Consider the following 26,048-nt stretch of genomic DNA (forward strand, 5'->3'; position numbering starts at 1 on the left):
TGTTTTCACAACAATGATTATTTCCACCATTGGTTATGTAATCTAAACTCTCATTCCAATCATTGAAACATTCTTAGAGGACGTTATATAGTTGTTACACCATTTCTCGTCAAAGCAATTTTCAAAGTGATTGAAACATATCATGACTTTCATCACTAGGTAAAGATAAATTTGATCGAAGCAAAAATCTTACCAACACATATTTCGAGATATAGATAGGCGAGGTATACTCGGCTCGAAATACCAAATGTGTATAATCCAAGTCTATATATATAGCATACGACTTCTTGTCTCAAAGAGTAGGATATAGAGTAGATATACTTTTGAGTGACAGATAAGTTCAAGTCTTTACATACCTTTTTGTCGAGAAGTTCCACCGGTTCCTTGAGTAGTTCTTCTACTTGTATGATGAATCTCCATGAAGTCCTTGATCTCAACTACACTTTTTATCCTAGTCCGAGACTTAGATATAATAGACTAGAAATCAAAACTTATAGTTTTAATCACTAACATTGACAAACATGCTTGAGATAGCAACGCATGCGAGTTCGACCGAGCAATGCTCTAACAACAACCATACGATTTAGATTATTGTGAGGTGATTGATAATTCTAGGTTGTTCTTCGGGAATATAAGTCAGGGTTATCGATTGGTTCTTGTTCACCTTGATTTTATCAAAAGACGGAACAAAACTCTTAGGTTTATCTGTAGGAGACAGATTTATCTATGATCATATACTTTTCTGTGTGATACAGATTTGTTTATTAATGTTTTCGACTTTTGGTCGTAGCAACTCTTGGTTGTGGGTGAGATCAGCTAAGGGAATTAAGTGTATAGCATCCTGCTGGGATTATAGACGTAAGGAGCGCAACTGTACCTTGAATCAGTGTGAGATTGATTAGGGTTCAACTACAGTCCAGACCAAAGTTAGTTTGTAGTAGGCTAGTGTCTGTAGCGGCTTAATACAGTGTGGTGTTCAATCTGGACTAGGTCCCGAGGTTTTTCTGCATTTATGGTTTCCTCGTTAACAAAATTTCTGGTGTTTGTGTTATTTCTATTCCGCATTATATTTTGTTAAATAATTGAAATATCACAGGTTGTGCGTTAAGATCAATCAATTAGAATATCCAACCTTTGGTTGTTGATTTAAATTGATTGACACTTGGATATTGGTCTTTGGTACCATCCAAGTTTATCTCTCTAGTATTTGATAAAGACTCGCAGATTTCCATTTTCTTGAGTAAAGATTAAATCGAAAGATTGAGATATTAACTCTTTGATATACTTTTATCTGGATTGAGTCTGACTGTCTAGTTGATTCTCTAAAAATTATATTGGAGTTAGTCCATACAGATTGCTAATCGAAATATTGGGTGAGGTTGTTAGACCCCCGCTTTTTCAATTGGTATCAGAGCAGGAAAACACGTTTAAGACCTCAAAAGTATGTGTTTGTAGCGATCTGACTCTATGAAACAAGGTACTATCTCTAATAAACGCGTCACCAGAAATAAATACTCTGTTTCTAATAGGTCTATCAAAGAGAAATATCCGTCAATCTCGGTTATAGACGAACTATTGTTCAAATGAAACAGACCAGTACTGACATGTGTTATCCTGGTGAATCTGACTCTGTTGCTCAAGAGGACACAGCTAGAGAGAGTAAAATAATTCTAAATCTTGTTAGAATTCAATCTGATAGATTTGACCAGTTGAAAAAACATGTCAATGTTCATCTTGGTGTAGTAAAAGACTGTGGCTCTCGTGAAAAGGCTTCTTATAAGGAAAAACCTGAAGTTCGATCAACTCGTATCTTACTTAAGGCAAAACTTAAAAATGATGCTTTAGAAATTGAACATCTCTTGAGTAAACTCTCCATTCAAGGATGTTAAAAAAAGGTCCTCTATACCATCTACTTCTACACAAACTGAAAGATCTCCAGTTTCAGAAGTAACTTTAGATTCTCTTCCCACTCAAACTGATGCACAGGGGATTCACACATCAGTTGGAAGAGAGAAATATCCAAACTATAATGTTAGGTCTGCAATATCAAATCACTTCTTTGATCAGAAAGTGTGCCTCTTTTGTGAATCAAAAGGGCATAGAGTGCAAACGAGGAAACCCAAGTTGAAAAACAGATCCTTGATTCAACTTCAACACACCTTATATTTGATTCTTAAAGGTGTAACTGATATTCGTATGTATAAACCAATTGGTTTTACTACACATTTGGTGTTTCCTACCAGGAAAGTCAGTTCAATGAGTTCCTCAAATGCACAAAAACATAATAGACCTATTGACAAATATCGTCCAAAAAGAGCCCATGTTCTCTCTCCTGTCAGAAATGGAGATAATGATAACCCTGATGTGAAACATGCATCAAAAATTAAGAATGCAGATATGATAAGATGGATGACAACCTTAAATTGATTATAGAAGGATATAAGGAAAACATCAACAGGATGACTGCTCCATCTAGACAACACTCATCAGGTAAGAATCCTTACTGTGTGTCGCATTATGATGATAGTAAGTTTTATAATAATTTTTCACATCATGACAGCCTTCCTCCAAAGTACATAAGGAAGAGATTTAACCAAAAACAATATTCATTTAATGAGCTAAAACTCAGACTTGTGCTACTTAATCACAAGGTTGAAATCTCTCACACAAAAATCTTGGTTGAGAGATATGCTCAGGTATATTTGTCGGCAATGGTGTTTTCGTTTTCTCAAGCTATTTTCTTATCGTCTTTAGCATGAGTATATTTGCGAAAATGCTTGCGCAAGTATTTGTTTTTACTGTGATCTGGTTTTTTTTTCGTTTTGGTTAACTTGGTGTTACTCTTGTACTCTAAAATTTCTTCTCTTATGAGACATTTTTTTTGAGTCTTTTTGATTTCCTCATGTGCAAAGAGTTTTCTGCAAGGTCGTGTGCAAACGGCTCTTGTCCTTCGTTTGGGTCAAGATTGATCTCGTACGGGCTACCCGTGTGTCTGGCACGAATCAATTAAGGAAATACTAAAAACTTCTTTCCTAAGAAACATTTAAGTACTCGACCTATTGAGTTATGTAAGTCATGTACGCATACTCTAGGTTTTGGGTTGTCAAGAATGTCTTCTTCTTCATCTCACTATGGTGATTTTGCAAAGGGATTTCTTGAGAAAGGTTTCGGATTTGAATCAAAAGGGAGGAAGAAAAGAACTCTGGTAGAAGACGGTGCACCCAATGCCTCATGATACTATGCATACTCACATCAAGATGTTGAGACTGAGGATATGGTTTCTGCTGAAGTGGTTCATGACTTTCTTAAATATTTTGAGAAAGCAAAGCTGCAGCTTGTTGATACTATGAAGGATCTTGATGTGATTAGAACTGATTTGAAAAGGTTACTACTGACCTTGGTCTCATAAAGTCACATGTTAAAGGACTTCTCAATGAAGATATATTCTCTGAAGATGCAGTTGATGATATGAATCACAAGCTCAAAGGTCTCGAAACCCGTGAAGCTTTCGAACTTAAACTTTGATGCAGCTTATGATCAGTTTTATAGAAGACATTGTTTTTTTTTATTTTTCTAGGAAACTTCTTAAGAGAATTTTTATTTTTGTTTTTGTTTAAGAAGGATAACTAGGGCTTGGAATATCCATTATTATGAGTACACATAGTTATGTCCAATGTTTTCATCTTGCAATGTTGTTAGATTTATTTATTTAAATTCTAAAGTGATTTGGAAGATGATGTTTGCAATAGTAATCTTTATAGTTTTATATATTGCAATATGTTATAGGATATGTGTGTTTGCGTACGTGAACTATTATTGTCCCATACGATGTCAAAAGTTATCTCTCTCATATGTCGATATGCATGGAAGATAGGTTAAAATATTTTGTTTACAAAGATTATGTCTATTATATGTCGTTATGCAAATAGTGATGACGATAGAATGAATCTTTGTATATTCCGCAATATTGATCTTCCCTGATCCATATTTTATGTATGTACTGTGCAGCTCCATAAGTCTTCTTATGTGAGCATTTCCGACTAGACTAATCATAGATTCGTTTTTGATTAATTTGGTTGTGTATTCCAATTAAATTAATCACGTGTTCTCTTGTGATTAGTTTAATTGAGATTTTTGGATACAAAATCATTTTTTTGTGGTTTTTTGGTGTCCATAGAAATCCTTCTTTTCTTGTAAAAGTAAGGTCGCTCTTGTTGTTCTTTCGGGAATGACATCAAATGGGGGAGAGTTCTTTTGAACTTGCGCTTAATTTCCATATCTTTGTGGGGAGTGCAGATGTGGAATATTTTAGGAGTTATCATGTATCTTTATAAACTCCTTGATGAACGCATTTAGCTTTGGCTATTTGATTGCATCTAAACAAAGCTGATATGTATTTTTCTTTGGTCTTGAAGCATCTCCGTGGAAATTTCATTAGGATCTCGTTTTCGTACCTTTTCCAATTTTATTGACAAAAAAAGGGAGAGAATTAATATGTAGTTCACACTATAAATACATATGGTTTACGTGTTTTACAGATCATTATGTAAGGGGGAGTAGTTTTCATGGTGAGATGAAAGTATTGACTAAGGGGGAGTGATACATATCACCATAGTATTGTTGTCGAAGTTGTGATATAAGAACTTTGATAATGTGTAATAATACTATGGCACTGTATAACAATGATCGGGAGCTTTTGTTTTCTCATTGTATGGCTACGGATCTTCAACAACTATGATGCTGAATTGAACATCTATGGAATCATGGGAGTACTTGGAAAAGACGAAGTTTTCGAGTAATGTTGAAGCACCAAGGAGATCAAGCATGTGGACGAGAAACTACAAAGTTTTATTTATTTTGTAATCCATATGTATTGATAGTTTTGCCACTAAAATCGACAAAGGTGGAGATTGTTAGAGCATTGCTCGGCGGAACTCGCATGCGTTGCTATCTCAAGAATGTTTGTCAAGATTAGTTGTCAAAACTATATGTCTTGATTTCTAAACTACTTATAGCTAAGTCTCAGACTAGGGAAGTTACGTGTAATTGAGCTCCAGACTCTACGGCGATCATCTTACGAAGGCGAAGAATTACTCAAGGAACGAGTGGAACTTGATCCGACTAAAAGGTATGTAGAGACTTGAACTTATCCATCACTCAAAATTCTACCTCTCTATCTCCTATTCTTGAGACAAAGTCATATAAGTATGATAGTTTTCATACATATACATTTGCTATTTCGATCCGAGTTTACTCGCCTATCTTTTTCTCGAAATATGTGTTGGTAAGCTTTCGCTTTAACCACTTTTCATCTTAACCCGTGACGAAAGTCATGATGACATTTCAATCTAAAAAATAACTTTAATAATGATAGTTGTGAATAACTACTGTTACAACATTATATAAGAATGTTTTAATGATTGAAATGTAGAGTTGAGATTATGTAACCAACTATGGATATAAGCATATTTAGTGTGTTCGCACATTAGTGTATAAATCCATGTGCCGGAAACCAAGTGCGTACATATGTGTGCATACGGTATTGGTGAAGGAGACAGGTTGGGTATGCGTACCAGCGGAAGTTTTCGAACCGAAAATTTCTGCTGAGTTTGTAAGGTTGCAAACTGTTAAACCAGTCACCTTAGGCACGCGTACCCACGGAAGTTTTCGACCGAACATTTATGCTGAGTTTCTAAACTCAAATCCGGTAGTTATGGTACACGTACCCGTACGCGTACCCAAGCTGGTTATATTTCTCAAATCGTAAGTTCATGAACTTAAACAATAAATCAATAAGGATGCAATCTTTGCAAACCGTGGTTATATTGTTCATAAATTTATTCAAGTGAATCAAACAAATTTTGTTTCAATTGTGTTTATTCTTAAAGACCTAAGCAATTGACCAACTCTTCAACTAGTTCTTTTGAAGTCATTTGAACTAGTTGTGAAGAATATGAATACGGTTAATATGAAAGTGCTCATATGGCTAACCATTGGTTAACTATTTGTGAACCAACTAAGTGTACACGTTTAGGTACAGTCACTCAAACCTAAATGAAATACATTTCATTTGTGTGTAACAAGCCAAGTTTTGGTCTAACGGTTGAAAGATATTAGCTTGGTTAAATTAGGTTTTTCATCTAACGGTGAATATTGAATGCTTTGTTACCAAGGTAACTTAGATTGCAAACCCTGATTTGAAAACTATATAAAGGAGACATCTAGCAACTGGAAAAACTAATCCCCACACCTCCTGTCTGATACTAGTTGGTTTTGCTAGAGTTGGTTCTCCTTTAACCTTAGGTTTCTTCTCGAAACCCTGTAGGTTAACGACTGAAAGACTTCATTGGGATTGTGAAGCCATACGAAACTACTTCTCTTGTAGTTGAAAGATCTGATCTTTCCATTTTCTATAGTACGAGTTCAATTGAATAATTGACTTTAGATTATATCTCCGGTAGGGAAAGATAAAAAGAAATCACAAACATATTCGTCTCATCATTTGTGATTCTGCAATATCTAGTTTCGCTACCATACGATTTAGATTATTGTGAGGTGATTGATAATTCTAGGTTGTTCTTCGGGTATATAAGTCTGCGTTATCTATTGGTTCCTGTTCACCTTGATTTTATCAAAAGACGGAACAAAACTCTTAGGTTTATCTGTGGGAGACAGATTTATCTATTATCATAGACTTTTCTGTGTGATACAGATTTGTTTATTAAAGTCTTCTACTATGGGTCGTAGCAACTCTTGGTTGTGGGTGAGATCAGCTAAGGGAATCAAGTGTGTAGCATCCTGCTGGGATCAGAGACGTAAGGAGCGCAACTTTACCTTGAATCAGTGTGATATTGATTAGGATTCAACTACAGTCCAGACTGAAGTTAGTTTGTAGTAAGCTAGTGTCTGTAGCGGCTTAACACAGTGTGGTATTCAATCTGGACTAGGTCCCGGGGTTTTTCTGCATTTGCGGTTTCCTCGTTAACAAAATTTCTGGTGTCTGTGTTATTTATATTCCGCATTATATTTTGTTATATAATTGAAATATCACAGGTTGTGCGTTAAGATCAATCAATTAGAATTTCCAAACTTTGGTTGTTGATTTAATTTGATTGACACTTGGATATTGGTCTTTGGTACCATCCAAGTTTATCTCTCTAGTATTTGATAAAGACTCGCTGATTTCCATTTTCTTGGCTAAAGATCAAATCGATAGATTGAGATATTAACTCTTTGATAGACTTTTATCTGGATTGAGTATGACTGTCTAGTTGATTCTCTAGAAAGTATATTTGAGTTAGTCCATACATATTGATAATCGAAATATTGGGTGAGGTTGTTAGACCCCCGCTTTTTCAATACGAAGATGTCACGTCAGATGCAGAATTTTTTGTGGTGCCAGGTCTCCCTGATAAGATAGAGATGACTAGGTTGCAGATGACCGACCATTATAAGGTTGAAAATACATTTGGCGAAATGTTTCAGCGAATAAGAGATTCCGAGATAAATTGTTATGGAGTTTTATTAAACAGCTTCTATGAATTGGAGCCAGTTTATGCCGATCATTATATAACTGTTATGGGGGAAAGAGCATGGAAAATAGGGTCGGTTCCCCTATAAAATATGAACAATATAGATAAATCTCAACGAGTAGAGCAATACACCATCAACGAACACTATGTTTTGAACTGGCTTGACTTCGAAAAACCTAATTCGGTTATTTAAATTAGTTTCGGGAGCCTTTCTAGAATGAATAACACTCAATTATTTGAAATAGCTATGGCTCTTGAAGATCAAAAGTTTTTCATTTTTTTGGGTTATAAGAACAACTCAAAGCCGCAAAGAAAATAATTTTTTACCCGAAGGTTTTAAAGAGAATCAAAAGGAAGGTATTGATAATTAGAGAATGGGTGTTGGAGGATTTTCTCAAAATATATAGTAGGACTACATTACCGAGTGTTGTTGTTGTTGCTGCAAAGAAAGGATCAAGTCAGAGGGCTTTGTGTCCTGTCAGGAAAGCGTCTCTTGGTGTTGTGGATTCAAAATTCAACTTCCATACATGAACTGACATCTATGAAAAGGCACATATGAACATGCATGTAAACGGACATGAGATGTGTCTGTTGGGTTTGAAGGGATGTCACCAACTGAGGCCTTGCTGCCTATAAATAGGTCTGTACAACCAACAACGAAAGACATCAAAAACATCATTAAGTTTTCTTTCTTCTCTTTAGGATTAAGCATCGTCAGTATGCAAAGAGTTTCTTCTGGTCTGTCCATATAATCATTATACGCTACAGACATACTCCATTGTATCCTGAAAGAAATTTTTCAAGCAAACCCTTAGTGATCTGTGGAGGGGGAAAACATTCTTAAAAGACAACGATTCATTCGTGCCTTGAAGCGATTTCTTACCCTAATTTCACAACAATTTTAAGAATGTCTACCATACAAGATTTATCGCTCACCAGGATAGTGCAATCTCTTCAAGTAATGAATCAGGATCTCACTCGTCTTGAAAGATTTGATGGAAACAACTTTACCCGTTGGAAGGAAACCGTTTTGTTCTTTCTCACTACTGTCAATATGAGTTACATCATCAGCAAAGACCTTGAACCAATCCCTAAAGACAAAGAAGGTGATGATGAGGCAAAGAAAAAGGAACTGAAAGAACAAAGGCAAAAGCGAAAGACTGATGAATTCTTATGCAGAGGGCATATCTTGAATCAACTTGTTGATAGCGTTTATAGTGCACATCGAACCACTGAAGGAGGAGCAAAGACATTGTGGGACGCAGTGGACAAGAAGTACCGCATTGAAGAGGCAAGTAACCAAAAGTTTTTAATTAGCAATTACATTGATTATAAGATGAGTGATTCATATTCTGTTGTTACCCAAGAACATGAGTTAGGTATCCTTGTCAGTAAACTCAAGGATGCTAAAATTAATCTTCCTGAAGCATTCCAAGTTGGTGTTGTAATTGAAAAATTACCTAACAGTTGGAATAGCTACAAGAAGAAATTGAAGCATGAGGAGGAAACCCATACCCTATGTAGATGGTGGATTTTCAACAAAGGTCAAAACCGTAAAATCATGATACTGCATGTTTCTGACACGGCTTTCAGGCATGTGATGATTCATATTTTATGAGTCATGATGAATATGTTTCTCGAAAAGCCTCCACTAGCTGAGCGTTCGATTCCTGGCATTCCATCATGCCCTCTATGTAGAATAACATAATTGGGCGGTTCTCCTCAGATTCAGAACTTAACGCCTTCAGGACGTCGGTGACATTCATTGTTCCCTGACTACATAGAGAGACCCCACTTCATATAGAAGAACGATTGGGCGGTTCTCCTCAGATTGAGAACTTAACGCCTTCAGGACGTCGGTGACACTCACTGTTCCCTGACTATGTTGAGAGACCGTGTATAGACTCGGGCGGTTCTCCTCAGATTGAGAGCATTAACGCCTTCAGGTCGTAAGCAACACTTGTGACTCCCTGACTATGCATCCTTCAGGATGGATGTGACGCTTTAACTGGCTAATATCCTTTATGCAATAGATTGATTCTGTCGTGACATTTACCACTGAATTCCCAGAAGATGATCTATTTTATCTCGTTGCTCCGATTCCATGGTCGAATCCACGGCTTGATCCTATGGAATGGCAACAGATAATTATTTTATCTTATTACTCCAATTTCATGATCGAATCCACGGCTGATCTCATGGAATGGTAATAGATAATCTCATAACTCCAATTTCATGATCGAATCCACGGCTGATCCCATTGGACGGTAATAACTACTTTCATTACTCTGATTCTATGGTCGAATCTACGATCCCATGGAAGGGTAATACTCGTTTATTATTCCGAATTCAGGATCGAATCCGCGGTTGTTCCTATGGATTGATAATAGAAAACTACTCACTTTTATTACTCAGTTTCATGAATCATTCTCCACTGAATTTCATAAATTATTAATAAATACTCAACAACCGGGCATCTAAACTATTCCTGAGTGAGTCCCATAAAATGGTGCAAGTGTACTCAACCATGATGCACGAACGAGCACCCAAATGCGCGAACGAGCATCCAAAATAAGGAAGAATGAGGAATCCTACACAAAATAGGAGATAGAAAATAATAACATTAAATAATGAAGAGGCGCCCATGGGCCGGGCCCACCAGCCGGCCGGCCATGCCCTAGCCGTGGCCAGTCCCATGCCTCTCCCATTATTTTTCCTTATTTTTGCTATTTTCATGAACTCATGAAGACTCCTCCATTCTAACAACTTTCCTTGTTTGAGCAAAACTCATGGTTTCTCCATATTTTCATGGTTTCTCCATATTTTCGTGGTTTCATGAAAAATAATAATACAAAACAGGGAAAGGTGTTGCGGGATCGGGCAACTTAGCCGGCCGACCAAGCCCTATCCTTGGCCGGCCCCACACCTTGCAATCCCTATTCTTTCATAAATATTATTTCCCTCATCTCATGAAACTCCTCAATTTGAGCAAAAATCATGGTTTCTTCATATTTTCTCAAATATTGCTCAAATCATGAAAAAGCCAAAAGCCAATATGGTCACACGACCGGCTAGCCTCTCACGGCTATTTTAAATGTTAAAATACTCGTATTTTAATACTTACAAAATATTGATCAATTGAGCATACATGCTCATTCCAGCAAAAATCAAGAATTTCAGTTAAGATCAAACTCTTCTGAAAATCCAACATGTTGCTCAAATGCACACCATAAAATACGGAAACTCTCAGAATTGAGACACGGTCATTGTGGTGACACGGGCATGCTCCCTTGACCGACCAAGGGCGGATCTAAGGCTTGCAACAAGCAGGTCCCACACATTTTCACAATTTTGACCTAATTTGCTCAATTGCTCATACTGGGCCCAAACTCTTTTCAACAAACCTGGAGTTTTCTCAAACGACCACTAGTTGGTCCAACGACCACCAAGGGCCGCACTCATGCCCTCTTGGTCGGTCCCTCACTCTCCCATAATTAGGTTTTGTCACATAATGGTCAATCGAGCACTATTTCAATAAATGATGAAACTGACATTTAATCATCATTCTTTCACCAACCGGACAACCAAGGACCCTGTCGCACGCTCACTCGGGCACACGGGTGCCACATGGACGTCCATCATCCCATGTGGTCGTCCCTCCATCACTCATGACCAATTTTCAACAATTCGTCAACTGATGAACAATTGATCAAAAATTAGGGTTTTCAAATAGACACTCCACGAATCACCATTCTGAGAAAAATTCAAACACTAATAAATTTATGTTGATTCAGCAATCAACATCTGGATTAATTATAAAATATTCGATAATCTACCAATATTTTAATTAATATTTTATTGGGTCACTTACCAATAAATAATTCATCGAATTGAGTAATACTTGCTCAGTTTCCCGAATATTGATCCATCTATCAATATTTAGTAATTTATCAGTAACTCGTCGAATTGAGCAATACTTGCTCAGTTGCTCAAATATTGATCCAGCTATCAATATTCAGTAATTTATCAGTAATTCGTTGAATTGAGCAATACTTTCTCAGTTGCTCAAATATTGATCCGACTATCAATATTATCAGTAATCCATCATCAAATTCACAATTTTTGCCAACACGTGCAATATCAGCATCATTCAAAGAACTACGCATGTTCTATCCATGAATCACTGAGTACTCGTCACTCGTGCTCAATTCAACAAAATCTAGACTCACTGTCTAATCAGTCAACAATTGACTAATTAATACATGTCTGTCGTGCAGACTCCACGATTCGTGATACATCAATCACGTCACATGGGGGGATATCACTTAGGATTTTGGTTTGGCGGCCTACGGCACGTGGATACATCCACGACGAGAAGTTTGAGTAAGTCGTGCAAACGGTTGAAGAAGTTAGCAAAGTAGTGGGTGAATGATCAACCATGTCTCCGCATGACCTGGAACTGGTTTCACCACGAGTTCTTGAACACTCCTTCCTTTAAAAGCCAGTTGAAAAGCAACATCTTAGCATCATCAATCATCCTCTCTAAAGAATGATAACTTCCTTCATAAAATCTTATGTTCCTTTCAAGCCAGACAGTCCACCAAATAGCAAAAGGAATGAGCTCCCAAATTTTCCATTTTTTAGCTTTCTTCTTCTTTTGCTGCTTCCATTCCCAAAGGGTGTTTTTGACACAGTCATTAGACATCCATTGAAGATTAAAACAATCCAATAAGAACTGCCAAAGCTTCCTTGTAGTATCACAATGCAGGAAAATATGGTCATTTGATTCAGGAGCTTTCTTGCGTAGTAAACACCCGTTCACAATTATAGTATTCTTCATTTTGTCCATTGTAGGTGCAGCATTGCAACAAAATGACCAGATGAAGAAGGATACTTCATAGGAACTTTATGATTCCAAACAATTTTAAATGGAAATGTACTACTATGAAAAAGATTCTCTTTAGTTTTCCCTTCAGTCTTTTGGTTTTCTCTTTTCCTAGTATATAAAGAATACTATGTACTATTATGAAAAATCTACCACTAAGAAACACATTTCTTTCTTTGTCTTTTTACCTTTCTCTACATTTCGAATACAGTACTATTTTCTCCATATTAAGCGACCAAATCTGTTTTTCTGACAAATTTGGGACCATTTTTCATCTGTCTTTCTCTTTAAAATATGGGCCTTTAAAATATGGGGGCCATTTTCTTCACAAGGGTAAATTAGGAAAATGCATGAAATAATGACTTAAATGACTGGTTTTCTTAATTTTTGTGCAAAACTTAGCAAACCAATGTTTTTGAAACGGATTTAACATACCAAGCGAATCTTTTTGAAACGGATTTAACATACCAAGCAACAAAACATAGATATTTGACTGAAGAAGGTTTGAATGCAGTCCAAAAATCTATGCATCTGGAAACAAATGTAAGAGGGAAAAATAAGTAATATCAAGTTTAGGTGTTTTTGTTGGATTGCATATCTGTTAGATCCAAACTGCAATTCAAAAATCAATCTTCAAGCACTATTATACAGAGTAAACCAACCCCGTTTCCTAGTTCATCATTTAGTAGTGCCAAAACATGAGTTACTGGAAGCCAAACTAGATACAACTGTCAGAAAATCATACTGCGCAACTTTGCTGCCATTGCCTGAGAAAGAGTTACTGCTAGGACTTAATCCCTATTTACCCAAAAAAGTAAATACAAATGACGAGAACCTGTAAATAGTGCAAGCACTGTCTTGCAAGCTCAGTTATCATCACCGCAGCACCATTTACCAATAGGGTTCTGAGAAGAACACCCGTAAAAAACATGAAAGTGTCGACAATCATATGTTTTCCTCTCACCATATGTTTTACCAATTAGCAAAAGATAAAGGTCTGATACCATTAATACCTTTCTTTCTCCCCTACTCCAATGGCACTAGTTTAACCGAGATCCAGAACTGTCGGCTCAACTTCAAAGCTTCAACCGTTTTACAATGTAATAACAAAGGATGTATAATATTTTGATCATTCTGACACATAAAGCACCTGATGAAATAACAAACGACATATAATATTTTGATCATTCTGACACATAAAGCACCTACCAACCAGAAATTGACCTCTTTAACACAAATTTTGCAACATCAGTAAAACAGTTATGACAGAACAAGCAACTGAAAAGGTATACCTTCAATGGCCTTACTTGCTGCAGGGATATTGAGGGAAGGGAGTGTTGACGGATTGTTGCAGGCCCCCCTTTCCATGTATAACAAAAATCTCAGGGTGCTGCTCCTAGGCAGTGCACCAGTTTTGGGGGCACAAAACTGCATAATTTAAGTGCTGAAAAGTGGAAAACATAATTAGCTTCTTGAAACCAAAATTAGCTGGTGAAAAAACCAATCAGGGAGGGACACGATGATGGCCTAATCGTCCTATGAAAGTTGAAAGTTAGCGTATAACATTGTTTTCTATGTCTTGATTCGCTCCATGAGATTTATTTTTTTGTTCTTCTACCAATATAAAAGAATTTAAGTCCATCAAAATATCAATGTTGGAAACATTTCTAGAATGAAATATGGTTTAGGTCAGAACAACTGATACCATGAAAGGCTCGTTACTTATTTTTCTTCTTCTTCAATGTAAAAGTGTAACTCTGTGAACAGGTACAAAATAGTTGGTACATTTAACTGGTCCACCATATAAAACACATACTAGATATCTTGCTTCCCTACTTCTACAGTAAAATATGAAGAATTTAACATAAACAACGGGTAACTGAATTATCTAAGATAAAGCGAGTCCTATTAAGAGAATTGTAAATAATAATCAAAATAGAACCATTGCTCAAGGATTAAAGCGTTCAGAAAAATGTTAACAGTAACTGCACAACATGTAAAAAAAATGAAACCTTAAATTCTTCACAATGATCTTGGAGAACTAAGAAGCATCGCAACAGGAGCGTCATGCATATTGTTTCCTAAAGCAATCAATTATCAATATTGGTTCATGCACACAAGAATATACCAATTTTGAAATATAAATTCTCCCGGTAAACAATGAATAAAGCATTAAGAAGAAAAATAAAAACATTCAAAAAATAATCTTGTCAGTTAATCTGGTTTAACGCTAACCATGAAACTTAGTACCCCCAATTTCTTCTGATATGTAACATCTGGTTTTCCTATAATAGTTGAAGAAAAATACAAGTCTGCTAATTCCTATCATAGTAGTATCGGCTAAAACAAGATCATAATTCATATCAGACGGGTTCATCTACAGAAATTCAAGAGCTCATGGTAAGTAAACTCTCAAGTATCTTTTTCTCATTTAAAGGAAAATAAAGCTGGTTTCGCTAAAAACTATGAATTTTCGACATGTGATTAAAGTCGATTTCCATGACAATGTAGTAGATTAAGGTGAACCTAAACAGGAAATGTCAACAGACAACACAATGGATAGACGCACAGTTTATAATTTTGTAAGTAGATTTAGAAATAACAAGCAACTAAGTATTACTAACCTATTTAACAACGGTACTGCACTTTCAAGAAACTCGACATCTTAACATGTGTCTCAATTGACACTGGTCAACATGTCAGTGGGTACTGCAGGCTTCGATCCTCCTCTCAAACAATGCCTCTGCAACTAGGAGGATTCTCAAGTTTCTGATATGCAATGGCCTGAATGCTGATTTGCTGATTCCGGTTAATGCCCAGCTATGTCTTCTTTGACTTGCAGCCTGTCTGTATTTTCATCTCCGTGGTTATCTATCCTGCTCTCAAGCCTTAATGAACACCCAGTCCTGCAGCCATAGAACAACCCAGGCCAGCAGTGTCCTCCAGCCTCATAGAACACCCAGTCCTGCGGAGAGACAGGTCATTGCATGGAACACCACTTACCGAAGTTGAAGAGACAATCTTACCTGTATAATTGTTATATGGCGACGAACATACCTTGATGCAATAGTGTTACGGGATACAACATCGTCTGGAGGCGTCAGACATGGCCGTTAGCATGCATAGAAATAGTACAAATGCAGAAAGTGGATTACACAGCACACAGGCTACAAACTATTAAAATGGCAGAAATTACTGAAAATAAGCTGTTTCTCCATATTAAAAAGCGCAATAATTAGATTTAAGAAAATTTTATTTTTGAAAAAAAAAAAAAAAAAAAAAAAAAAAAAAAAAAAAAAAAATCAATCATCTAATTTACAACATGCAAATACATAAGCATTTGTTTCTCAGAAGTAATCAAATAATTTATCCATGTTGATCAAAATGTGCGGACCAGTTAATTGGCTGTGTGGTCTCTGACCAATTAGGTAGTATCCAGCTGCACCTCAAGTTCTCTGTCGAGTTAGAATAATCTTTACCGTAATGCTTGCTCTCTATAGTGTGATATTTACCAGAATCAAGAGATTAAAATAAAATTCCTTCATTGTGCAACCTAGGAAAGTAAATTTTGTTCTCCATTTGACTAGTCGGAGCAACTGTTGCGATACAAGATGTATTGCTAATAAACAACGCATGCTGTCCTAAATTTTCAACTTCAACCCAAACCATTTCCGACATGTCCAATCTAAATATCCGAACCCATTTTCCGAAATGGCCTAATAGTACAGATAAAAGCTTTCCTTCAAGCTCCACCAAATAACTCTTATTGATAAAACCACAAGTAGACCGGGGAACCATGGAAAGAATGTCCCAGGCAATGCCATTTTCTTCGAATTTGAATACTCCTAAAGCTCCACTCAGATTCAAACAATAGAAAGCTCCACGGGAGAATATTGGACAGTTGAGAGTTGGCTCATATGCAATATCTTTCTTACCAGGAGGCAAATAAACATTATCTAAGATGCCACATGTCCACGTTTCATCTCCCCGTTTAATGAAGGAGATAAATACTTCATCTATCCCGTAGTTTCTTATGGCAAAAACTGAGCAATCTGAAGAAGTTGGCCATGACGAGAATGAGATACCTCGGAACTTATAATCTGTACCATCAGGTACATCCGGCAGTTCCATAATTTCCTTTGTGAAGGGATTGTAGAAGAACAAACTATGGTAACCTTTTGACAAGAGTAACCAACCGCCTTTAGAGAAGCGAATCGTTGAACCCTTTAACAATTCAGGGATGCTCATGAGGTAATTCTCATTATTATGCATCGGGTTTATGAAACTATAAAACGGCTTCCTTATCCTTGGCAAAAACCAGCCATGGAGACAGTTCAGCGGGTTGTAAATTCCTAGTAGAACAGGATCTTCTCCAATTCACTAAAGGAAATACCGACCTATAGTTTCTTCGAACAGCACGTAAATGTATGTAATCCAACGGGCTTAGATGGCTTGTTATCGACCACACCACATCATCATCAAGTGTAACCCAAGGTCTTGCTTCCTCAATACCCTTTTTCTCATCATCATTGTCTAACACACGTTCTGTCCCTATTCGATTTGTCCCTCTTCCTTTATCATCGACCCTACTAAAGAAAGAAAACAAAAATTACAAATCTTCAGTGTGTATAGTTTTGTGTGTTTTATATGCTAGCAAGGATAAACTGAGACAAACAACAACAGGAGAAGAAGATCGCGTGATTTAATAAATTGACTTCAATCACGAAACAACACTTTGTTCAAATATGGCACGATTCAACAGAAATAACTTGGTTCTTCAGGCTCGAAGTGGATCAAACACAGGGAGAACAAGGATTGCAGAAACAAGCACAACAAATCACTACCAGCTAATGTTATGAAATCTCATACTCATCCCTTCTCCTTTGGTTCAAATTTGCCGAAACACGTAATGATGTATGTCTTTATGTACGAAGTGGCATTTAAGATGCAAGAAAAGTTGGTAAACTAACTAGGTGAATGATGTATGTTTTATGGTAATTTAATTGGTACTGTGAATTCAACAATTACTGTTGCATCCTAACTAGGAGACAACTCGGTAGCAGTCAACAATCATTGTTGTCTCCATAAAAATAACAGACAACAATCACTTGAATAATATAGAATGGAAATATCATGTATAAGAAATCAAAACATATAGGCGACTAAGAATGTAGAGTTATTTAATTTTACCTAAAAGTTGAGGGAATCATGAGCCACTCAGGAGGGAACCATGGCTTAGGAAGATCAGGACATGGTAGAGAAAGCATTATACTTTTGTTTTCCAAGTCATACTTGTACAAGCTCATTTCCTCTATTTGTGTAAAATACACACAACCCCGACTAAAACCCAACTCCTTGGTCGAGCAACACAGTGCAGAAGAATGGCTCAGAAATAAGACATGATCATCCAAACTTTTCACTTCCACCCAAGACATCGAAGAGAAATCCAACTTTGCTATCACCATATTAGTTACATAATATTCATAAACACCTCTAGTGAGGAAAATTCTTTCAATTCTGAATATTTCATCAAAAGACTCCACATAATATGTTTCTGTTTGAGTATCATAAATTCCTCCCACTGTATAGCCTCTTATATCATCACTAACTTCAATTTTACACATAGAGAGGATTGTATCAACATCATGCCCACATGACCCATGTTGCATATCCATCTCTAAATGTTCATCACCCTCGCACATTATATATATATCTTACCTTTAAAGTAAAGCATCGATCTTAGATCCCTCAAGTCATATATATCAGTGATTTTCTGCGTTTTCCAGTCTTCGTCACCAGGGCGACAATACACAAGAATGTCCTTTCCGACTCCTCTTCTTGTACCAATAAGGAAAGCAACAATGGGATCATCACCAACAGCGCTACTCCCATTCCTCTGAGGCGGTGAAGACAAAACACAGTCTTTGTTATAATACTCATCCCCTAATGATGAATACCAATGGAGAAGAGAAGGTAATTGAATAGTCTCCATTGATACTGGATTCCACAAAAACAATCCCCGTAACTGAAATTCGGGGTAGGATCATCTTCTTCGTCACAGACACTTACTAACCAACCTTGAAACGAAGATCTCTGCCAAAATCTCTTCCTGCTCAGCTCTGGTATGAATTTATTGCAAGCTCTATTCTCATCACTTACATTGTAAAAAGTTTGAAACTTTCCCTCTTTTCCATGTGGGAAAACAAGCCAAGGTGCTACCTTTGGCTTTGAAAGGGACTTCCTCCTACTTCTTTGATGTGATTTTTCCATGGAGGCTGAACTGAAGACAAAAGGGTAAGTGAAAGTGAAAACCTAAGCCATGTAAAAGAAGTATTTATAGAGGTTGTTTGCCCATCAGTTAATGGCAATTTCCCAATCCCACCATGACAGGGAAGAGTAGAATTGTATTTTTTGGAAATCCATGGACTTAGAAATCGATACTAACTAGGAAGTAATTTGATTTTCCTTTTTCTCTACCATTGTACCAAAATTATTTCAATTATTGCCTCATAAAAAATAAATACCATCTTTTTGCTTAATTCTAATACTCCATTAGCGAGGGGGAATGAAACTTATACCTTCACTAGTTTTTCCTGTCATGGAACTTTTATCAAGCAGCTGATGTGCTTCTCCATATAATTGGTAATTGAAGTTTGTCAAGCAGCTGATGTGCTTCTCCATATAGTTGGTAATTGAAGTAAAACAAACCACGATCTCCTTGTTCCCATGAATTATCATGCACCTGAGAATCACAATCTCAATTTTAATAATTATGGCCATCGTTCAATCCTCTCAGAAGTCTGTCTAAGTCTCCGTTTTGCCCTTCTTAAAACGATCTTCTGCCAAAATCTCTTCCTGCTCGGCTCTGGTATGAATTTGTTGCAAGCTCTGTTCTTAGGATCATCAGATATTGCAAAAGGTCTGAAATTTTCCATGTGGAAAAACAAGTAAATGTGAACAGGCAGTTGCGAGCAGTTGGCCAGTTCAGACACAAAATAAAGGGACTTGCGCCTACTTGTTTGGTCTACTTTTTCCATGGAGGCATGGAGGCTCAGGACAAAAGAGAAAGTGAAAACCTAGGTAGGGTAAAAAAAATATTTACAGAGGCTACCCCTCAGTCCCAATGGGGGCTTACTTATTAAGTTATTAGTATTAGTATTTTTTTTATTGGGTAAATAAAATTTCATTAAAAAGGTAAAATATATATATAAAACTTAGACTATGCAAGTATAGCTGGCCAATAGCCGTCCAAATTTACAAAGCGTATCTGAAACGGAAATAAATTTTATCTGGTCATTCCACATGCGGGATGAACTCACTTCGAGTTAATTCTTGGGTAACTCACCTTGTAGTAAAGCTTGAATCAACTCATAGAGTCAGACTTTACATAAATATTCTTCACATTTCATCTCTTTGCAAGCATCTGATCATAAATAACAGCACTCAGTTCGGCGAAAAAATTAGTTTGTCAGCCAAGTTCAACACATAAAGCTCCGAGCACGTTTGAGCTAGCATCTGTGTAACTGATACTTGCACCAGCCTGGTCTGGATTACCACGTGATGCACCATCATAACAAATCATAATCTCTCCATGTTCTGGAGGAGACCAACTGATCTCAACAGGCGTAGAATTCTTCAATATCCTATGTTTAACTTTGAAATAGTTCATAATGCCCAAATCATCCATAGTGTTAAACATGAAACCTTCCGTTTGAACAGAATTATCACGTATTACCTGATAAACGCTATCTTTGAAACCAAGCGAATTAATAATTGCACCTTCAAAGAAAGCTTTGTTATGTAACTTCCATAACTATGTGATAATTGCATGATTTACAACAATCCACAAGTCCTTAATCATTTTGCTCCTCCTAGTAGTATCTTTATAAGAAGCCACAATATCTTTAGCCGACTGCAGATTAGAAATCCTAGCAGCCTATGCCCATATTCCTCTAGCAAATCTACAATGTCGTATAGTATGGCTTAGAGACTCACTGTCTTTCTTGCATATGCTACACCGAGTTGGCATTTACTTAACCATCTTCTTAATCATCGGTCATCAGTAGCACAACATTCCTTCCTCCAGATCTTCCAGTATCGCACGTCCAAAGATGGATGCACAACAAATCGTGAGAAAAGCAGGGGTTCTGATTGCAGACTTAACCGAGAAACTACTCTTGTAATCCAAATCCAAAATTATGTAGTCATCTCTACCAGCAATAAGTGGAAGAGAATCAACATCAATTCCATCTCTAATCATAAGGTTGGATAATAAAAGAAAAAAAAAGTCTTATTTTTCATTATCTTAATCTTAATTAAAAAAAGAAGTGAATTGTAATAAGATACGTTTGGAGTTTTAGATAACCGGTTCAATTACTACTCTCATGGGTATAACCTAATTTCCATCAACAATCAAGTCACTAACCTTGACTTACGATCACTCCTCCCCAAAGAAGCAATTTTCATCCTCTTGGCAATTGAGAAATCACCACAATAATTATCAGAGTATAAGAAGGTAGTAACACCATTACCAATAATACAACATGTATGTTTCTCAACAAAAGAATAAACCCATCGTACTCCAGGAAAAACAGTGGACATCAGTTTATAATCAATCAAGTTGTCATTAATTTTAAAATACTTGGCCTTCAAAAATATAGCACATACCTTGTATGAGTCTCTAATGTATACTTATACATAACCTCCTCAACATGGCTCTATTAACAATAACCGACTTCTAAATACCCAAACCACCTTCCATACGCCGACAACACAGACTATCATACGCAACCGTGAAGTACCTACGTTACTCAGCATCCCCAGACCATAGGAAGTTACATATGGCTTTTTCAGTTCGTTCAATCATCTTTCTAGGTCATTTGTGGAAACCATAGAATGTATAACATAACTGGATGTCACATACCGAATTAAAACTAATCTAGCTTGAAAATACATCATCTTAATTTTCCAGCTAGCCAACTTTTCCATTATCTTCTCAACCACTTTCCTGACATGAATATGACGAAAAATGCGCGGCTTGAGTTGAATACCCAAATATCTATCACGAAAAACAGCTTTCTCCATCGGCAAAAAAAATAGAATTAGATATTTTTAGAGCACTACTCGGTCGAACTCGCAAGCATTGTTATCTCAACCTTGTAATTGCCAAAACTATAAGTTGATGTCTAGTCTACTTATAGCTAAGTCTCGGATTAGGATATAAAGTGTAGTTGAGCATTAGAATTCACGGCGTTCATCGATTGAAGGCGAAGAACTACTAAGGGGAGCTTGTGGAACTTCATCAAAAAAAGGTATGTGGAGACTTGAACTCATCTATTACTCAAAAGTTTATCTACTCTATCTCCTATTTGAGACAAAATTCGTATAGATATATAGACTTCAATTATGCACATTTGATGTTTCGAGCTGAGTTTAACTCGCTTACATATTTCTCGAAATATATGTTGGTAAGCTTTCACTTTACCAAAGTTCATCTTATGTTCTTGACGAAAGTCAAAAGATGATCATGTGAAAATCGCATGGTAACATCTTACATGATTTGTGTGAGATAGTCATTTGACGTAGACTCGGAATGTTTCGCATTGATCATTCGATCACTTGAAAATTATTTTGAAGCTAATAGTTTGTGTGAGACAGCTATTGTCATCTTCCGAGAATGTTTCAATGGTTGAAATGAGAGTTTAGAACAATTGGATATAAGCACAGTATACGTACTTTCATATGTGTGATCCAAGTCCGCGAACCATAGTATGCATACACGTATGCGTACTGATTGGTTTAGTTGAGGTCCGGGAACTAAGTGTGCATACCGGTATGCGAACTGGCATGAGGTTCAGGTTCGGGGACTTTACTGAGTTTGGTGGTATGCATACCCGTTCGCATACTGATGAACCCAAACTTAGTCCGGCCACTAAGGTATGCGTACCCATTTGCATACTTGAGTGGATTATGTTCTAAAATCGGTTTGTTCATGAAATAATACATTTATATATTAAGGAATGCAAACTTTTTCAAAACGTGACTATAATGTTCATGACTTGATTCGAGTGAATCAAAATCGATTTTGCTTCAATTGTGTCTTGTATACTTCTATGAGAATATAAACAATTGACCAACTCTAGAACTAGTTTCATTTGAGTCATTTGAGTTGATATGAAAGTGTTCATATGGCTAACTTCGGTTAACTATTGTTGAGCAAACAAAGGTGTACACGTTTAGATACGATTACTCATATCTAAATGAAGTCACTTTCATTTGTGTGTAACAAGCTAAGTTCGATCTAACATTGAATATTGAATGTTTTGTTACCAAGGTAACATTTTTTGCAAACCCTGATTTGAATACTATATAAAGGAGAACTCTAGCAACTGGGAATCCTAATACCCACACCTCCTGTATGATACTAGTTGAGACTAGAGTCGATTCTCCTTTAACCTTAGGTTTTCCCAAAACCCTTTAGGTTAACGAATTGAAGACTTCATTGGGATTGTGAAGCCAGACCCAACTATTTTCTCTGTAATTGCGTGTTCTGGTCTTGCTGTTTTCTATCGTGATTGAGTACTATCTTCTCTAAGATTTGTTCGAGATTTAATCTCCGATAGGCAAGATAAAAAGTAGTCACAAACATCTTCGTCTCATAGTTTGTGATTCTACAATATTTTGTTTCGCTACCATGGGATTAAGATTATTGTGAGATAATTGATATTTCTAGGCTGTTCTCTGGAATATAAGTCTGGTATATCAATTGGTTCATTTTCACCTTGATTTATCAAAAGACGGAACAAAACTCATAGGTTTATCAGTGGGACACCGATTTATCTATTCAATATACTTTTCAGTGTGAGACAGATTGGTTTATCAAGTCTTCGACTTTGGGTCGTAGCAACTCTTAGTTGTGGGTGAGATCAGCTGAGAGAATCAAGTGCGTAGAGTCCTGCTGGGATTCAGAGACGTAAGGAGCGTAACTGTACCTTGATCAGTGTGAGATTGGTTAGGTCTCAACTACATTCCAGTCCGAAGTTAACTTGGAGTGGGCTAGTGTCTGTAGCGTCTTAATACAGTGTGGTTTTAACAGCTGCACTAGGTCCCGGTGTTTTTCTGCATTTGCGGTTTCCTCGTTAACAAAATTTCTGGTGTTTGTGTTATTACTTTTCCGCATTATATTTGTTTATATAATTGAAATATCACAGGTTGTGCGTTAAGATCAATCAGTTCTTGAATCTGGCCTTTGGGTTGTTGATTGAATTTATTGACACTTGGATATTGGTTTGTGATATCGTCCAAGTTGTTTCTCCTATTCAATCGGGCTCGCAAATTCCTATTTGTTTGGTGGCGGATTGAATTGAGAAAAATTGAGATATAAATTCTTTGATATACTTTTCTAAAGATTGAGTTTGAGTGTCTAGTTGATTCTCTTGAAAGTATATTGGATTTTGTCCATACAGATTGCTAAGCCAAAAATTGGGTGTGGTTGTTAGACCCCCGCTTTTTCAGATATACCACAAAAAAATGAGCCACCTTTATAGTAAAATTTGCTTTTATTACGATTGACATATTAGCCAGAGGCCCTTTGGTACATGCCTGACATGTCATTCGGATTGTGCGAACCATGCTAGTTTCCTTGACAGAAAAATAAAATTTCATCAGCAAAAGGAAGATACGTTAGTGCAACTCCTTTTTTACTAACCATACACTTTTTTCTTTTGGTAGCAAAAAGTATTGAGATTTTTTGGCTCAAAACATCTTCAATAAGCACAAAAATCAGAAGAAAAGAGGATCACCTTGCCGCAAACCTCTTGTTATGCTAAAAAAACCTTCAGGGCTGCGATTAATCAAAATAGAAACCCCAGCTATGCTGAAAAAGCGTGGGTCTAACAAACTTACCTAATATTTCGTTTAGGCAATCTGTATGGACTAACTCCAATATAATTCTGAGAGCACCAACTAATAAAGCGAGTTCAATCAAGAAATATATCCAAGAGTTATATCTTTGTTTCTTAATGTAATCAGCAAATCAAACAGATAGAAATCCGTGAGCTTGATTATTATATGAAACAAATTGGACGGTATCAAAAACCAATATCCAAATGTCAATCAGTTCAATCAGCAATCAAAGGTTGGATTCACAATTGCTTGAACTTACGTACAAACTGTGATATTTCAATTGTATAAACAAATATAATGCGGAAAAGAAATAACACAGACACCAGAAATTTTGTTAAAACCTCGGGACCTAGTCCAGATTTAAACACCACACTCTATTAATCCGCTACAGACACTAGCCTACTCCAAGTTAACTTCGGACTGGAATGCAGTTGAGCCCCAACCAATCACACACTGATCAAGGTACAGTAGCGTTCCTTACGCCTCTGAATCCCAACAGGACTCTGCGCACTTGATTCCTTTTGTTAAAGTGAAAGCTTACCAACACATATTTCGATAAATATGTAAGTGAGTTAAACTCATCTCAAAATATCAAATGTTTGTATAATCAAAGTCTATATAACTATATGACTTTTGTCTCAAATATGAGATAGATTAGATAGACTTTTGAGTGATAGATGAGTTCAAGTCTTCACATACCTTTTTTTGATGAAGTTCCAAAAGTTCCACTTAGTAGTTTTTCGTCTTCAATCGATAAACGCCGTGAAGTCTAATGCTCAAATACACTTACTATCCTAATCCGAGACTTAGCTATAAGTAGACGAGAAATCAAGACTTATAGTTTTGGCAACTAAACTTGACAAACAAGCTTGAGATAGCAACACTTGCGAGTTCGACCGAGCAGTGCTCTAACAATATCTCCTTTGTCAATTTTAGTGACAAAACTATCAATACATATGGATTACAAAATAAATAAACTTTGTAGCTTCTCATACAAATGCTTGATTTCCTTGGTTCTTCAACATTACTCGAAATCTTTGTCACTTCCAAGTACTCCAGTGATTCTGAACGTGTTCAAAACAACATCATAGTTGTTGAAGATCCGTAGCTATAACAATATATAAAAACAAGATGTTTTCGTATTGTTATACAATATCATAGTATTATTTCACAGCATCAAAGTCCAATTGTATCACAACTTTGAAAACAATACTATGGTAATATGTATCACCTCCCCTTAGTCAATACTTCATCTCATATGAAAACCACTCCCCCTTACATAATGATCCGTAAACCATATGTATTTGTAGTGTGAACTACACATTAATTCTCCCCCTTTTTGTCAATATAAATTGGCAACGGTGCGAAAACTAGTGGGATCATAATGATATTCTCATAGATATTCTTCATGACTAAAAGAAAACATATCAACTTTGTTTAGATGCAATCATATAGTCGAAACTAAATGCATTCATCAAGGAGTTCATAAAGATACAAGAAAACTCCTACAATATTCCACACCGCACTCCCCCACAAAGATTTGGAAATTAAGCACAAGTTCAAATAAGAACTCCCCCCCCCCCCCCCCCCATAAAATGTCATTCCCGAAAGAACAATAAGAGCGACCTTACTTTTGCAAGAAAAGAAGAATTTATTTGGACATTAACAAATTACATGAATTTGTATCCATAAAAATCAATTAAATTAACTACAAGTGAACCTATGAT

The 26,048-nt window shown here is 36.5% G+C and overlaps 3 protein-coding genes and 1 long non-coding RNA gene across 7 annotated transcripts; 1 reads left to right on the forward strand and 3 right to left on the reverse strand.

Annotated features, from left to right (window-relative positions):
- Window positions 1–8,493: 8,493 nt before the first annotated feature.
- On the forward strand, window positions 8,494–12,433 carry LOC113338638. The gene is made up of 2 exons (XM_026584012.1): window positions 8,494–9,052; window positions 12,387–12,433. The coding sequence occupies exons 1-2, from the start codon at window positions 8,494–8,496 to the stop codon at window positions 12,431–12,433; spliced, it is 606 nt and encodes a 201-aa protein (XP_026439797.1).
- Window positions 12,434–13,001: 568 nt separating this feature from the next.
- On the reverse strand, window positions 13,002–15,570 carry LOC113338278. Its single transcript, XR_003354711.1, has 4 exons — window positions 15,475–15,570; window positions 15,042–15,382; window positions 13,710–13,861; window positions 13,002–13,567 (listed from the first exon to the last, which is right to left on the reverse strand). It is a non-coding gene; the product is annotated as an uncharacterized LOC113338278 (long non-coding RNA).
- Window positions 15,571–15,771: 201 nt separating this feature from the next.
- LOC113338645 lies at window positions 15,772–19,384 on the reverse strand. 4 transcript variants are annotated; one of them, XM_026584023.1, is made up of 3 exons: window positions 18,996–19,384; window positions 17,608–18,692; window positions 15,772–17,006 (listed from the first exon to the last, which is right to left on the reverse strand). In XM_026584023.1, exons 2-3 carry the CDS (start codon window positions 18,117–18,119, stop codon window positions 16,703–16,705), a joined length of 816 nt encoding a protein of 271 aa, XP_026439808.1. In that variant the 5' UTR covers window positions 18,120–18,692; window positions 18,996–19,384; the 3' UTR covers window positions 15,772–16,702. The 4 variants fall into 4 exon arrangements, with proteins under 4 accessions (XP_026439808.1, XP_026439807.1, XP_026439809.1 ...); XM_026584022.1 differs by having other exon boundaries at window positions 17,608–18,697; XM_026584024.1 differs by having other exon boundaries at window positions 15,772–17,003; window positions 17,608–19,384.
- LOC113338640 (F-box/kelch-repeat protein At1g57790-like) lies at window positions 15,943–16,548 on the reverse strand. The gene has a single exon (XM_026584013.1). The coding sequence runs from the start codon at window positions 16,546–16,548 to the stop codon at window positions 15,943–15,945; it is 606 nt and encodes a 201-aa protein (XP_026439798.1).
- Window positions 19,385–26,048: the final 6,664 nt, after the last annotated feature.

The sequence above is a fragment of the Papaver somniferum genome, unplaced genomic scaffold (genome assembly GCF_003573695.1).
Source record: "Papaver somniferum cultivar HN1 unplaced genomic scaffold, ASM357369v1 unplaced-scaffold_19, whole genome shotgun sequence".
NCBI classification, from domain to species: Eukaryota; Viridiplantae; Streptophyta; class Magnoliopsida; order Ranunculales; family Papaveraceae; genus Papaver; species Papaver somniferum.